This window comes from Bacillus rossius, chromosome 12 (genome assembly GCF_032445375.1).
Source record: "Bacillus rossius redtenbacheri isolate Brsri chromosome 12, Brsri_v3, whole genome shotgun sequence".
NCBI classification, from domain to species: Eukaryota; Metazoa; Arthropoda; class Insecta; order Phasmatodea; family Bacillidae; genus Bacillus; species Bacillus rossius.
The window spans coordinates 16,990,386-17,007,067 of NC_086339.1; the positions used below are offsets into that span (position 1 = coordinate 16,990,386).

The 16,682-nt window shown below is 39.3% G+C and overlaps 2 protein-coding genes across 3 annotated transcripts in view; one reads left to right on the top strand and one right to left on the bottom strand.

The window, feature by feature from the left end:
- Positions 1-6,761, bottom strand: part of LOC134537621 (asparagine synthetase domain-containing protein 1) — a 51,467-nt gene extending 44,706 nt beyond the window's left edge. For both annotated transcript variants that reach the window (XM_063378279.1, XM_063378277.1), the window contains exon 1: positions 6,413-6,761. The gene's annotated coding sequence lies outside the window, so the exon portion shown is untranslated. The remainder of the gene's footprint in view (positions 1-6,412) is intronic.
- Positions 1-16,682, top strand: part of LOC134537623 (uncharacterized) — a 41,068-nt gene that overhangs the window by 18,470 nt on the left and 5,916 nt on the right. The window contains exon 2 of the mRNA XM_063378283.1: positions 13,926-13,993. Within this exon, the coding sequence (XP_063234353.1) occupies positions 13,949-13,993 (45 nt within the window). The 5' untranslated portion in view covers positions 13,926-13,948. The remainder of the gene's footprint in view (positions 1-13,925; positions 13,994-16,682) is intronic.

Below are 16,682 nucleotides of genomic sequence, written 5' to 3' on the forward strand. Positions count from 1 at the left end.
TCCTTTAACTAATAAGTCGTGGTGTCACTTAATGCATGTAGTCATCTCGCTGCAGGGGCGCAGCCAGGGGGGGGGGGTTAGGGGTTCAACCCCCCCCCCCAGCACCAAAACTTTAATTAATTTCTTATTCATCACTCAAACAAATTTCATATTAAAATTAATAATAAAATTTTTACAATTACAATATTTAAATTTAAGTACTGAAAACTGCTAAAATAGCACTATTTTACACCTTAAAATCCAAATTTTCCCGGGGGAGGACCTCCCAACCCCCCGCTTTAATACGGGGGGGGGGGGGGGGAGGCCACGCTTCATAACACCCCCCATACACAAATCCTGGCTACGCCACTGGCTCGCTGATACAAACTTAGGTTTGCGTCACGGGCGGGCGGGTTTGAAGGCGAAGGGGGAGGGGGGCCGAACCGCGCTGATTGGTCACAACCGGCGCTCTCGCTCCTTTATACTCAGAGAAACTCACACTCAGACGTGATAGCGCGGTGATTCGTGTGTTTGTGTTTAGTGTTTATTTTAGATCGATCGATTTAAGCCCAAAAATTGTGTACTTTTGACGATATTTATATGTGAAAATGTAAAGTAAGCCTATAAAAAAAATACAAAATGTGAGCCCTAGCCGTTCAAGAGCCAGCCGGAAGTATAAATCACACCTCTTGCTGGAAAGAGGAGGCTATAGGCAAAGCACAGGCGCCCCAGTGTCGCCGAGCGAGCGAGACTGCAGTTAGCGACGCCGACTATTCGAGCACCTCCACCAGGCCCGGTGCAAGGTAAATTGGCGCCCTTGGCGAAAAACCTTAATGTCATCCCCCCCCCCCCCCCTTTCGGACACCACACAATTTTTTTCCTTGCCTCAAAGTACATCACGTAAGCCTAAGATTTTGTCAACAATCAAATGTAAGCAGGCTTGTGTTTTTTTTTTTTTTTTACTTTTTTACTTATTACAAATCATAAACATGTCACCGTGGACTTTAAATAATTACTTATATCAATATAAACATTCTAAACTGTTACAAAATACATTTTCATCTAGTTTCAATAATCGTTAAACATATTATATGAGCTGTTATGTGTCGTGCCGCGCCGCCCCCAGCTACTTGGCGCCCTAGGCGGTTGCCTAGTTCGCCTATATGGACGCGCCGGCCCTGACCACCACCGCTGTGGTACCTGCACCGGTGGACATAACCGAGTGAATGTAGCACCATTCAGTTGTCTGTTCTGTATTAAAAGTTTTAGAATGCAGTCAATGTCTCGTTTAAATTTTAGTCCATCGCACTAAGAGCGACTCGCTGACACTGACGTTTCGCGTTAAAACCAACGGCCGCGTGTCGCGACACAGCCCCGCCCAGTTTTTTGTTTGACACGTGCTTGGGGCAAGCATTTGTACCTGGACGACTAGCATATTCCTGTGACATTTATACAGGAAAGTAGGGGAATTCACTTGAAATCCTGGAAAAGTTATGGAAATTCCCCAGTGATAGTACTTTGAGGGGAAAAATTTCATGCTCAAGTCTGCTCTCACCCAGACTGTGAAGAATTTTTTTTTTCTTCTTTTCGGATTGTGCTTAGTGCATATTCATACACGTTGTAAAATGGCGTATGCTAGGTTCTGTTTGAATTTTTATTTTTGCTATATAATTCCAGGCAAGCTGCGGGAATGGCATAGGCTAAAGTTACATTATCTCTGGCACAAAATCGCAATATAGGCAAATCATTATTTTTTAAATAATAGTCAGGGAAATTTTAAATTTTGGTCATGAAAAGTCAGGGAAATTTTATTGCAGATTTGTGTGGACACCCTGAATTAACATAATAAATATTGAGCTGTAAAATATTTGAATATTCGGTGAGGCAGCTGCCAAAAAAAGATCTTAATTATCTCGAACGGCGTGTATGTGGACAGTTTTTAGGCCATAGTAATCATTTTATCGTGTAAAACTTATTGAAAATATGGCTTCTTTAAATCGTTGTTTATAATTTAATGTGATACCTTAAATTAATAGTGGCTGTATTATACAAATATGGTGTTCAGTATTAAATTAATTATTTTAATGACAGAAAATAATATTATCAACATTGGCATGGCCTAAAACGTGTTGATTAAGATGACGCTTTTCGGTTAGCACAAGGGTACGTTCACGTATTAGTGACCCGAAGTTGTAAGTTCGACCATTCCCCAGACATCATGTGCATACCCGGCCTTATGATACAACGACGAGAATACTTTTTTGCCTTTGGAGCTCAAAGCGGCGAACAAATTCTGATTGTTAAATGCAAAAAGGCTCGACGGTTCAAGATAGTTTTTGAATCTATATTTATTTTCACGCTATGAATATGTGCCGTGGGAAAAAAAAATCACGTCTATTTTTTTTTTTACTTTGTCGTCAAGTATTTAATGTACTTTAAATGTGGCGTGCAGGTTTAAATGTATCATGTGTTCCGTAATTGTCGTTCAGACTGAAGGTCTAGGACTGTAATAATGAATGTTTCCTGGAGAAAAAGAAACGCTCGACTGAATGAGTAAGTCTTCGACTTCCTGTGACACATCCGTAGTCCAAGGTTCCAGACTTCCATTATCAAGCGCTTGTTTAATTCATTCGCAGCATCACGAGGCAGAGAATCAGCATTGTAAATGACTCACGACAACCTTGAAACGTACGATTTCTGTTAGAAGAAAAAAAAACTTAGGCCTATATTATTTTCTCTAGAAATAATGTAGAGAAAAAACGTGTCTGTACAAATTATATGATTGATGCCAACCAATGGTTTAACGCAGAATTAAAGCGACGTGCTTAAAAACGAAAACTACAAACTTAAATTACATACAAAAAGTAACATTAAAAATATTTTTAACGCACGTTTATAATTACTTATAAATGATACACTAAAATATCATGTCCGTTTCAGCGACGTGGATAAGAAAATATTTTCCTTTCTCTGTTGTGCACTGTCAGGCCATGTAAAAAAATAATATTCTGTGCCAGCTGGCGGTTTGTGAAAATTTCACACGAAAAATCAGATATCGTTTGAGTAGAAAGTCTAGATATTTTTTTCTGCGTGTACCTCACATTTTTTTAAAATTATCGTAAAAAAAATATAAAAAAATAATAAAAACCCACTATTAAGTGTGTGTTGTTGAACAAAGATTTTAACAATACATTACCAAGTATTAAGGATTAAAGTTTCATTGTAACCAAAAAAAAAGTTTTGCTGTCCAGATGAGATGATTTTGACTTAAATAATTAACAAATCTAAGAAGGAATGAACCCAATCACCAACTTCTTATCCTCCATGACGCAGGCATGCGGACGTGTACTACCTAAACCACATGTTTTTACTCATTTTGAGGGGGATTCCAAAAGGATAAAACAGGTGGCCTTTATTTTTATTTTATTTTTTAACGTGTTGGCCTTTTCGCTTCACCGTGTTCATTGCCTCACCGCTTGTAGGTCAGAGGGACGTACAAACTTGTTGGTAAACCTGGGGGGGGGGGGGGGAGTTTCAAAATCCCCGTGGCTCTGGTCACACCAAGGGAGGTGGGGGGGGGGGCAACGGAGGGTCCCGGTTACATTTCAAGACTTTTAAAAGCAAGATGAAAATATCAAGTCTGGAAACCTTAAGGGCCAACTTGCCTGGACATACATAACAGTGGGCAGAGCTTCAGGAAAAACAACGCGATTTGAACGATATCCGAGTGGTGTCTGTTTACGAAAAGCATTTAAGAATTCGCCAAGGGCCGATAATTAGGTTTGTTTATCTCTCTACATCTATGCGTGTCACTGTATAGCAATGGAAATATTAAACATGTATGTTTTGGCCTGTCTATATTTTTATCTATTTACCTGCCACAGGTGTGGCATAGATACCTATATAAAAACACGTGGGTATTCTAATGCAACGTTGTATCAAAATTTAAAAGCAAATCGGTGAAGAACTTTCGGAGATTTGAGATTTTTAACGAACGAATATATACATGTTCAATTGTTCATCAATATAGATAAAAACACGAAACCAGTCCTTAATTCGTCTGTATGTAGTTGTATCGTGTTCAGACGTCACAGAATCATACATCTACAAATCACATTCTTCAGTAGCCATGAGATTGTGTTTGCGTTATAGATATATTCTTTTTTTTTTTAATTGAAGCGCCGACATTTTAGCGACCGCTGTACCAGACGTCACGGGGTCGCTTTCTCGCATCGCCGGGCGGCGTGAACGAGGCCAGCGGGTCTCCGACGGGACCGCCGCCCCGCGCCATTCTTGTCGGATTAAGTCATCCGCCGATTACGCGATGTGTTCCTCCCCCCCCCCCCCCCCGCATCCGCCTGCCTAGCGGCGATGGCCGTTGACGATCGTCCAGTTGGCCGGTGGGCGAGGCAGGAAGCACCAGATGCGTCGTGGGCGGGGGGGGGGGGGGGGGGGGGCTTCTTTTCACAGACGAGAGAGCCAAACGCCCGATCGTGCATCTTCGGTTTTTTTTTTGTTCATTGCAAATAAATATGGCGGTGTCGATAAAAGGATACTAAGGGAAGCCTACATACAACTCACGTAGTTTCGGTTCTCTACCACGTTCGCGCAACTTCGGATTTCTCTCAAAAATTGAAATTAAAAAAAAATATCGAAGGTTTAGGTTATGTTAGGTCAGTCACAACATGCTTGTTTTCATTGGAAACTTCTGATTTTAGCGGCTGAAGTGGCGTTAATGCCAAAAACGCAAAAACTTCGGAAATCTTCGGAAATTCTTGCAGGGAACCGAAACTACATGAGTTGTAGGCTTCCCAAGGATACTAATGATCAATTAGGTTAGGTTAGCTACATTATAAATACTTTTAAAACATTGTGGACGGTTGATTAGGTTAGGATAGCTACGTTAAAGATACTGTGAAATCATGTAAACTTCGGGAAACTTCGGGTGTGGCTCTCTCGTCTGTGAAATGAAGGCTGCCCGTGGGCGGCCCCCCCCCCCCCCCCCCGACACGGCGTGGTCGAGATTTACGTCACGCGGTCGCGTCCCAGCTTCGAACCCAGCCCGATGAACAGGATTTTGTTTAGTAGAGGGGGGTCCAGTATAACAATTAGCATGATATTTTACAAGTACTCTTTATAGAGGAATTTTTTTGGCGTTTTTTTATTTAATTCAAACTGTTTCATCACACTTAAATCTCAGGGAATGTCTGTATCATACGCGTGTGATCACGCCGAAAGAGCGGTCAGATAATCTCAGATATAGTACCCATCAGGGCCGGCGCGTCCATATAGGCGAACTAGGCAACCGCCTAGGGCGCCAAGTAGCTGGGGGCGGCGCAGCACGACACATAACAGCTGATATAATATGTTTAACGATTATTGAAACTAGACGAAAATGGATTTTTGTAACAGTTTGGAATGTTTATATTGATATAAGTAATTATTTAAAGTCCACGGTGACCTGCTTATGATTTGTAATAAGAAAAAAAAAACACAAGCCTGCTTACATTTGATTGTTGACAAAATCTTAGGCTTATGTGATGTATTTTGAGGCAAGGAATAATTTTTTTGGGGTGTCCGGCGAAGGGGGGGGGGGGGCATTAAGGTTTTTCGCCTAGGGCGCCAATTTACCTTGCACCGGCCCTGGTACCCATATTGCCATTAACGAACCCCGTTTTTAAATTGTCGAAATATAGGGGTATTACGCTCCCCCCCCCCTCCGGGGGGAGAAAGTCAAACCCCGGGTACATTTTCCACCATAACACGACCTCGGAAAAACTCTATATCGAAAAGAATATGCTTTTAAAATTTTCAAAATTTAGGGGCGTAACGCCCTCTTCTCCGCTTACCCGAGCACATTTGCCACCATAAACCCGACCTTTTGTATCGAAAACACTCCAAATCGAAAAAAAAAAAAATTTTGAAAATTAATTGATAGAAAATTGTTATCGCCGTAATAACTCTTTGTGACCAAGACGGTGTCATTCGATTATTATCTCTCCCCTTTAAATTCATCCCAGAAAAATGCTGCGTGCCACACAATCTGCGCCACAGATGTTTCAATAGGAAATGTGCCATTGAAATTAGGGTCCGTGTGACGTCGACTTTAATGATTTCTGACAAAACAACGCTTGTTTTGTGGATTAAGGCCCCCGCCTACCCGGACGGACACACAGAAACACACTTCAGAAGAAACCACGTGATTTGAAAACTGCTCAACATATCCGAGTGGGGCGCCTGTTTACGAATGCGCTGAGGGCATTCTGTTTTCAGTATTTACTTTTATAAACTGTAACTTCAGGAGAGTGGAAATGAATGGCAGAATCATTTTTAAGACATGGAACAAAATCGGTAAAGATTCTTTAAACCACTAAATGGCCTTGCATTACATATATTTATCCCCATTTCTTCGCCAAATAATGATATTGGTTACCTGTGCACGACGAGAAGACTGCGCGTCAGTTCAGAGGCGACACCGCGCTAGAAGCATGACCGCAGCGAGGTGAGACTATCTGCAACACCACCAGAACCAGCAGTGAGGAGTGTCACGCATGGCCGGTGACTATGGGCGCGGTTACACGGGAGTCTGAACTACTTCAGGTGAACATGTTCAGCTGTTGAGTGCGGTTACACACAGTCTGAACATGTTTCGTTCGAGGCCATTTCCCATTTAACTTAAACAGGTGGGCAAAGTAGTTCAGAACGACATATCTTCTACATTAGCCTCTGATTGGCTGTTTAGAATATAAACAGTCCTTCGCAGAAATTCAAGATGGAAAGTGTTCCTGGCACAAGTTCGAGTAATATTTTACCGAATGCAACAAAAAAAATCAACAGGTAATTATATATATTTTTTAATTGATCCTGTCCTTAATTTTCTTAAAACTGAGATAGGTACTCTCGCTCAAAAAGTAATAAAAATAAGTTTAAGAAATGTGCATGTTGTTTGAATTCCCGATTTGTAAAAAAAAATATTGAGCAATATGAAAACACATCCCATTTCTGCTGACAATAGTGTATAAACAAGTGAGAAAATCCCGCGTTTTCTGGATACAAAATAGAGAAAATCAACAACAGTCATTCGTTGACAGTAGACAATCGGTTTTAGAGCTGAACACACTTTTCAGCAATTACCGTGTAACCGTACACTTTCGCGTTTGTAAACGTGTTTACTTAAACATGTTCACCTGAAGTAGTTCAGGGTCCCGTGTAACCGCGCCCTTATTCAACGAGCGGGCGCAAAATAGTCAGGCCATGTGTAGGGATTGCAACTATATATCGATTTATCGGCAATATAGACGTATCAGGTTCTATATATCGATACTTTGGGATCGAGACTATGTTCCGATAATATCGAAGTTGAATAAAATAATACTTTTAAAGTAAAAAGAATCCACATAAATTACTCAAAAACAAAAAAAAATATAGAAAAAACTATCGAAACATACATAGAAGGTATTATGATAAAGGGGAAAAAAATAAAACTTAGTTGTTTTCACAAAGAGCTAATCTTGTATCAGGCAATACCTTTATACGTATTAGCTTAGATATATTAAGAACTCAGTATGAGTAAAAGTTAAAATATTTTAGTAGATATATATCGAAAATGTCGATATTTTATCGGCATCGATATAATGCAAGCGATACATCGAAAGACCCGATCTCTCGATGCGTTGAACAAGTTCCGCCACTAGCTGTGCGGCGGCGGCTGAGGCGGAGCGCGCGCTATCTCGCGTCGCCTGCGTGAACTATCATGACGTCATGGGACGCGAGTGCACGCTGTACTCCCGTCTTGCCCGGTGACATCACTGGCTGTTTGCGTTGTGTCCAAACAGTGGGCCGGGCTTCCGCAAACAGCGCTCCCGCCTCCATCTTTCTATTATTCCTCGGCGTTCTCAAAGCACACGCTTTTTTTTTTTTTTTTTTTTTTTTTGTTTTTCAAACATCGAGGTCAGAAGTTAGGGAGTGGGTGTTTGCAACCCATGGCCATGTAAATAACTGAATTCAAAATTACAACGACCCCCAAAACATATTTTCCCTCATGGGTGGTAAAACAAATTTTAAGTCTTCTGGAATCGCAATACGTGTAGAATAGTTTAAAAATCTTAAATCTCAGAAAGTTCTTCACTGGATTGCTTTGAAATTTTGACAGCTTTTTAACGAACTCAATATAACATATAATTAAATAATAATATTAGAATAAGTAAAGCACGAATAAAAGTTTTTTATATTTTAATAGACCTATATCACTATAGCAATGAAAATAATCTTTATTTTACCTATCTATATTTTTATCTGTCACAGGTGACATATAAAAACACGCGCGTATTCGATTACAACGTTGCGGTACGACTCAGAATATAGAGATATATGTAGATAAAGATTTAGAGAATTAGAGAGAAGAGATATAGAGAATTAGAGAGAGATGCTTTGTATATATGAACCTACTTCAAAAATATTACAAAAAAGAATTGAGGCATTGTAACGTATGCCGGGCATTAGGTAGTTAATAATAAGATAGTTTGGAAACAGTATCTGTGCGTGGGTTTTTTCTTGAGAAGTACGAAGATGTTTTAGCCTGTTAGTATAGACTCACTGAGTAGCGAAGTTTAACGGTAGTGGAAAAGATTTACGAATATAACAAAAATGTTCTATAAAGTTTTCGAACTTTTGAGAAACTTCTCGAATTTCCAAGAATTCCTAGAATTAAAAAAAAAAATTTAAACTATATAATGAAAGCGTGGTTTGTGCCGCTATAACTCCGCCACCCACCCGCATTGTTGAATTCGGACACGACCACAGGTCAACAGCTGAGCAATGGTCAGGTCTGTCTTCTGTAACTTGACTCAAATTTGACAGTAGTTCTGAAACGTAGTACCAGTGGTGGTCCAGTTCCTGTCATTAGCAAAGCGACACGTGGAGTTTATTCGCGAACACTGGAAAACGACATGAAGTTGCTTGCGAATACAATACATAGTCGACAGAACTGTGGCAGAAGTACCTACTCCTTTTTTGAGAAATGTCAAATTTGTGACGAGTTAAACATGACGCGCACTATATTCTGAGTCGTTCCGCAACGTATAATTTCCTGATGCTTCGACGGAGATTTACTATCGAGAAAACTCGTTAGTCGTATTTCAACTACGACCTTGCGTGCCGATTGCACTAATTGTTGAGTAAGGAAACTGTGATTGGTATCACTTTAGCTTTGAGGTATCGCTAGCGAAATGTCAAGGGGAAAAATATTGTGAAATTTCAGGAAGCCTAATGTTTCCGTTACGTTTTTGTGAACATGGATTGAGAGAGCACTGTATTTAAACATAATTATCTATTCTGTCAACGTCGCTTCAAAACGTGCTCCATGAGAACTTAAGCTAATTATAAAACAAGTTACTGTAATTTTAAAACGTAAGCAACATACTTCTGCTGATGCTCTCTTTTTACGTTCGTATTCGTAGTAGTAGGTATAGTTAAAATTAAATATTATTTTCTCAGTTAGGGCGTGTACGCCTTATCTTACACTGAACCACGAGACACATACAACGTATAAGTTCTATCCCGGAATAAAACATAAAATTACATACTAAAAAATAACAGCTATCACTGATGAATCATCTACCAATTTAACATCCAAGTTTAGTACTAACATAAAACATATAAAATACTAAAATATAATTAAAATTATTATTATGATGTCATTCTCTCACACACTCATAAACACATTTGTTCAGTATTCCCTTGGTTACATGTCTGTGAATTTAGAGAGCCAATTTTTTTTTTAGTAAGAATTTTTTTTATTATTATCTCGGTAGACCTCTGGTGTCCAGCATCTTGGCCGAGACTGTTCCAGAGGCGAGATGCAGTTGAGTCTTACAAAGCTTACTTTTGATTCTAAGGATATGAAAAAAAAAAAAAAAATTTAAGTGCGTATACAACCACCATCACCACCACTACCATAAAAAAAAATTCGTAACGATGTGTTATGACAGCGGCATTTAAGTAAATTGCTAAAGAAAACGTTTAGTTGCGCGAGAGATTTTGTAGCATGCAATACACATTGCCGCCATGCCGTTGAGAAGCTCGCTGTATTTGTGTTAGTGAGGTGGTAATAGTAAGTGCGACGCTCTTTGGTGCTTCCAGCGCGGTCTCATGTCTCCTCAGAACTGGCCCGCAGTCTTCTTGTCGTGCACAGGACAATTATGAGACTTGTGCCATAAAACTATATGGCGGAGAAATGAAAACAGAACTGAGTGCTCTCAAGAAACTCTAAAAATTATTCTGTAAACACACCTTTCAGCCATTATTTTAAATTACGGCAAGCAATTTTTTGATGTGACGTCTAATAAATTGATGAACGCCAGCTGCACGCACGAAAAAGTGTCCCGTTACGCTCATTGTACGCTTGCGCCGCATCTATCTCTCTTCCACTCGATTGGAACAACCATCGATTTGACTTTTTCGAGCCACATTAAACTTGAAACACTCCCATTCGTTTCCTACTTTTCCTATCATCGTCCTATCCTTAACAGAATAACACAGATTGGAAGAAGTTAAATAGCAAACCTGTATAAAAGTTATAGTTAAAATAATCTCTTCGTTAAAGAAATAAACCTATTTGAATTAATGAGTGCAAATAAAAGTTAATTTATCAATTAAATTGTAGATTTCATTTCACTCCTTCTTTGTATCCATACAAAATAGTGATAATTCAGTGAAAATAATTCAATTTTATTCATAAAAGTATGCAATCATTTCATCAATGTTTTGTTATGACGTCACGTTAAACTATCGTCCGTAAACCGACTTTACAGACAACCAATTTTTTTTCCTGATAAATTAACCTTGGGTCAGTTTCATAAATGCTGACAATCAAATCCCGGCATAATCGCGTAATTGTACTTGACAATAAAATATGTGAAGTCATGAATCGAAATTGGTATTAAGACAGAACTTTCATTTACACGCTAATAAAATTTTATTTCTCTTCTTCCCATTGATGTCGATATTCTGAGCAGGACACTTGGTAAACAGGTGACCAGGGCCGGTGCAAGGTAAATTGGCGCCCTAGGCGAAAAACCTTAATGCCCCCTCCCCCCCCCCCCCCGGAAACCAAAAAAAAAATTTTTCCTTGCCTCAAAATACATCACGTAAGCCTAAGATTTTGTCAACAATCAAATGTAAGCAGGCTTGTTTTTTTTTTTTTTTTTTACTTATTACAAATCATAAACAGCTCACCGTTGACTTTAAATAATTACTTATATCAATATAAACATTCCAAACTGTTACAAAAATCCATTTTCATCTAGTTGCAATAATCGTTAAACATGTTATATGAGCTGTTGTGTGTCGTGCTGCGCCGCCACCAGCTACTTGGCGCCCTAGGCGGCTGCCTAGTTCGCCCCATATGGACGCGCCGGCCCTGCAAGTGACCCCCGCGGGGCCCCGGGGCGATTGCCTAGCTCAGCAGCCTCCTCCTCCCCCCCCCCCCCCCCACGGGTGATCACGTAGACGTGGCCAACCCCTGCTGTTGGCGAGGCGGGCCCTCTAGAGGACAGCGTGGGACTCGCGCGCAAGCAGCGGTGACGGCATTGCCGCGGTGACGTCACGGCCGGCGATGAGCCGCGGACGAAGTGGGCGTCGTCGGCCCCAGCGTAGAAAGTGACCGGAGGAATGCGGCCAATCGCGTGGCCGCGAGCGCAGCCGGCGTCCCGTCCGCCCGTCGCCAGCTGGAGGACGTTCTCGCCGCAGATTTAACGAAGTGAACGATGCAGTCTTGATAACGGTTACTTGCGCGTTTCTTTCCCGACGGTGGTGGAGTAGTCGTATCACTTGCCACCACGAAGGCGATTAGGATCCGACTCTCGGATCTAAATCCATTTTTTTTTTTCCACAAGCGTGACATGTGACTGACGTTTGCTGGTGGTTTTTTTTCGGGATCTCTCGTTTCCTTCCACAAATTATAACATTCCAATTCTCCATTTTACAATCACCCACGTTTCATCGTTTCTAATGGCCCTGCCGTCGAAAAGCCTTCAAGTCAATTAACCTGTCGAAATACGTAAGATTTTATCGGCGACATTTTTTTTTTTTTAAATACGGAATTGGAAGTTATTTTGACTCGAAACATATTTTCGTGAATCATGCAATACACGAGATTTCAAACACTTGCGGACTTATAAAGTGCTAACAGATTTTATAACCTCAACAATGTGCCGTCTGCGACCGCCATGTTTGCGGCCATATATAGACTGCACGCGTAGTAAAAAAAAAACAGTGTCATATATTTAACGGTTACCCGATTATAAAATGATGTATTGCGTGATTTTAAAAATATTTTGATATTTCGTCACTAAAACATTTAATTTAATACTTACTACTTAGCATGTAATCAAAACATGTGTTTTGTGGAGTAGGTACCATTTTAAAACAAATGCACATTTCGATGTTCACAGTTCCGTTGGCAAATCGTAATTCAATGGCGGCTTCATTCGCAGAAGACAAGAATCTGCTTGTTACATAAATGGTCTATGGCCGAGGTCCACAAATGTCGGTTCTATCTCGGCGCTACTCTATGGCTCTCGCCCGCCTCCGCAGGTTGCTCTTGTTATTCCTGCGGATGTTTGTGTGCACGCAGCTGCGTCGGGGAGAATGAACACAGCGCCTTCCTTTCATCTCTGTCTCGCGCGCACGCGCTCACACCCACACACAGCCTCATGATACTACAGGCGCAGCAGAACAGTCAGCCGGTTTAGAGCGATAAGGCAGGCGGAGACATCAAAGTTCACGTGGGGTGTACTCATATCTCTCCCGAGTCCTTTGGTATGATTGTGATTATAAAACTCGGAATGACGTAATAAAGGGAGAAATAAAAAAAAAGGGCGTAGCCAGGGTTTAATGTTTAAGTGGAAAAGAGGGCGGGGAATTTTTCGGCATTGACTGCCAAAATTTATAATAGCGCTTATAGGTTTTTTTTTTTAACTTAGCAGCCCTAAACTAATATTTCACGAACAAACAAGGGCAAACAACACAAAAAGTATTTAAAGTGTGACTATGAAAGAAAAAAAATCAATATTGTGCCCAGTGGCGTAGCCAGGGGGGGGGGGGGGGGGTTTAGGTGTTCCACCCCCCCCCCCCTCAGCCCCAAATCTTTAATTAAATTTCTTATTCATCACTCAAACAAATTTCATATTAAAAATTAATAAAAAATTTTCCATTACAATATTTAAATTTAAGTACCGAAAACTGCTAAAATAGCACTATTTTACACCTTAAAATCCAAATTTTCCCGGGGGAGGAACCACAGACCCCCCACTTTAATACGGGGGGGGGGGGGGGGGGGGGCATGCTACTTAACACCCCCCATACACAAATCCTGGCTACGCCACTGATTGTGCCAAATCTCAGTATCACAGTATCCTCGTCCCGGGCTTTGTACCTGGGCTAGTGTCTTAAGAGGAATAATTTTAACATACAACTGAATGGAACGCTTGTTAATCACGCAACAGATGTGAAAATAGAAGTGTACGGAGGCAAACCTAATTGTTGCTATCCCCACTTCCTATAAAGCCATTGCCGTGGAGGCTGGGAACAGTGCGATGAAGAGAGGGGTATGATTTTGGCAAGGGGAAAAGGGGAGAAACACATAAAATACCAAAGCCATGTCCTGGCATGGGTCACTTGTTTCTGTAGCATGCTTGTCTGTGATTACCCAACTTAAACATCTCATTCAAAATTATTGTATTTCACACCATATATTTCCCTGTGTATAGACTTAACTGCATCAAATAAAAAAAATAAAACTGGAATCCTTGAGTTTTGAATAAAGAGAAATTATAAGTGTTACCAAATTTGGTGTAGCAAATTACAGCTTGTGACAGTTTATGAAACAGTGAATTACAAAAAATTTAAATGCATGGATTTTTAAACTTGGTTTTCTTCTTTTACAGAATCTCAAACTTAAACTACTGCAATGGCGGCGGTCAGCAAGGTCACCATCCTGAAGTTTCTGCAGTTGGTAAGTGGTTTTGCAAAATAATTAAATTTATGGAAGTAAAGAGTAAATTACTTAAGTATTTTAAGTCTCACTAGCATAATGAAAACAAAACGTTTAAGCTACATATGGGTATCTGCTGAACTATAACTTTGGCATAAAAAAAAATTTCAGATCATTCATATCTGGCCAAAATCCATACTTCAAGAATCAAAGATTTAAGTTACAGTAGGTAAAATTGTACTTAAGCAAAACAATATCTCAACGCCTACTTTCAATAATTTACTGTAATTTTATAACAATGATGTGTAAATAAATTTGGACTGTTTCACACACACTCTTTCAGCAAATTTTGGACTTCATACTAGGTACATATTTAGGTATGTACTTGAATGCAAAGAAGTTTGATAGAATAATTTAAGAATAATGTTATATAGCAAAATAAAATACATAGTGTAGGAGTCATCAAAACAATATAAGGGAAACCTCTGAAATATTTATGCCTACTACAAAGTGATAGGTAATCTTACAATTAATACAAAAAAATCTTACAAATACAATGCATTTGTCATTACTACGGAAAAGATTTTATCATTTTATTTTTAAAATAGGAGATTATGGTGTTATTTTTATATTTTATTTTTATTAATAAAGATGTGTTTTCCAACAAAAATTATACTCAGACATTTCTTAATACTAATTTTACCAACATATTGCCCTTTTTACAAATATATGGTGCACTTTTACAATAAAATAATTCGCAATGTGCACGTTTTGGGCAGAACTATTCAGAATATTAATAAATCTGTAAGTTGTTGTGTATTTGGAAAATATATAGAACAGATGTCAGAAATGTCAAAATGAATTTCTGATAAGAACTGCAAGCTCAAACAAAGTAAAATTAATTTTTCATTTTGGCACAAAGTTCATGCTGAGAATATTACTTTCATGATTTTTAGTTGACTTTTGATGCATACCAAATACTTAAACTGTTAATTATTGGTTAACTGCTTAACATATTGAAATGCCATTTTTCACAATTATTAAAAACAATATAACACAACACAGGGATTTTTGGCTTTAATTTTTTTTTTTTTTTTCAAGGTTTCAAGGATCCTAACCTTTTTATTTTTTTATTTATTGGAACATTTGGAACATGCCAAATCTCTGAACAAAATATGAAATTCATAGTAGGTAACACTATCTATGCGCTGCTGGTTGAACAAGGAGGAACGCGAGCACACTGGTAGCAAATATAAAATTCAAGGCATTCAGAGCTGAATGTGTAAGATACCTATATCTATTTCATGAAACAAGCACAGCACACACACTCAGTCTTATTCTTTCATTCATCTCTCTTGGTTAAATTTTTTTTGGTCACGGGACGAATCATCGCACAAAGCGAACAAAAATGAGCCCAGCAATGTATATAGCATAGTGCTCTCTTTATATCTCTTTGGCCGAGTACCTATTCTCTGTCCTTTTCGAATCAGAAGTGTTTCACAAAAAAATTTCAAGAAAATGTTGCATTAAAATTTTGACTTGAAATTTTTACTCTACACGCACCCAAAGAAGTTTCACTTTATATATATATACACACTGTATAGATCACCCGTCATAACTGTAATTGTGATATGTGCGTATTGCATAACTCGTAAGGTTTCCAAAAAATTCTGTCAGAAATAGACTTTTGATTTTCATTGTACTATGAGGGTAAACTGAAACAACAAAAACAAATTTTCAAAACTCAACCACACCTCTCCCTGGTGTCCTAGCCCTGAGGATTATACCCCGCTTCCCCTCCTTTCCCCCCTCTCTCAACAGCCCTGTCTGAACCACCAAATACAGCACATTCATTTCTCTCACGGCAGGGAACAATTTTTGCGAGATTGCGAGATTTATAGTTCGTCCTTGGCAGGTGTGAATTTAGTTGGAAATAAACTGCTCGCAACTATTCCTGACTTTAGAGCTCCGTAAAGCTCTTCCTGTTCACGTGGGCGTGAACATTGCGTGTCGTTTTGATGAACAGCCCCATGAAACCTTGGGAGGGGCCTCCGCGAGTTGCGCAACAAATACTTTCCTGTGATTTACTGCAACACTGAGGTGTACATTACCGCACCCTAGTGTCAGAAATGTGGGTCAATACGGTTATGATGCTTGCCGGCTAAAAAAAAATGACAATGAAAAGCCACGCTACCGTATTAAAAAAAAAATCTAGCAGCCAATTTGCAACCTGTAATCTTTTTAGCATCGGTTAAAAAAACAGCTCTTACCTTTTGTTCCACATTCCTAAGAGTTTATCATTTTGGTTTTTAGTAGGGCATATCTTCAAGAAGTTGAGCAGTATGTCAATGAAATCACAGCTTTCCTCAGTATAAATTAAAATTATAATACACAGTACGGTACAAATCATGCTCGATTTCAGTTCAGTAGTGATTGCCTGTTGGTGTGGCGGGCCACTTCCAAACTTTGGTCCGTGGACCACAGGTTGGTCACCACTGCTCTGGTAGAATTATTTTTGGCACAAATAGATGTTTAAGAAGAGATGTGAATGGAAAACCTTTCTGTGGAAAATTTTCTCGAAAAATATAACCAATTTATTTTTCCCGGAAAAAATTTCATTTCCATTACCAACGTAGATTAAGATAGGATGATATACATTATAAAATTTATTTTTTAGATATTGTTTAAACAATTTTTTTCTCATCATTTG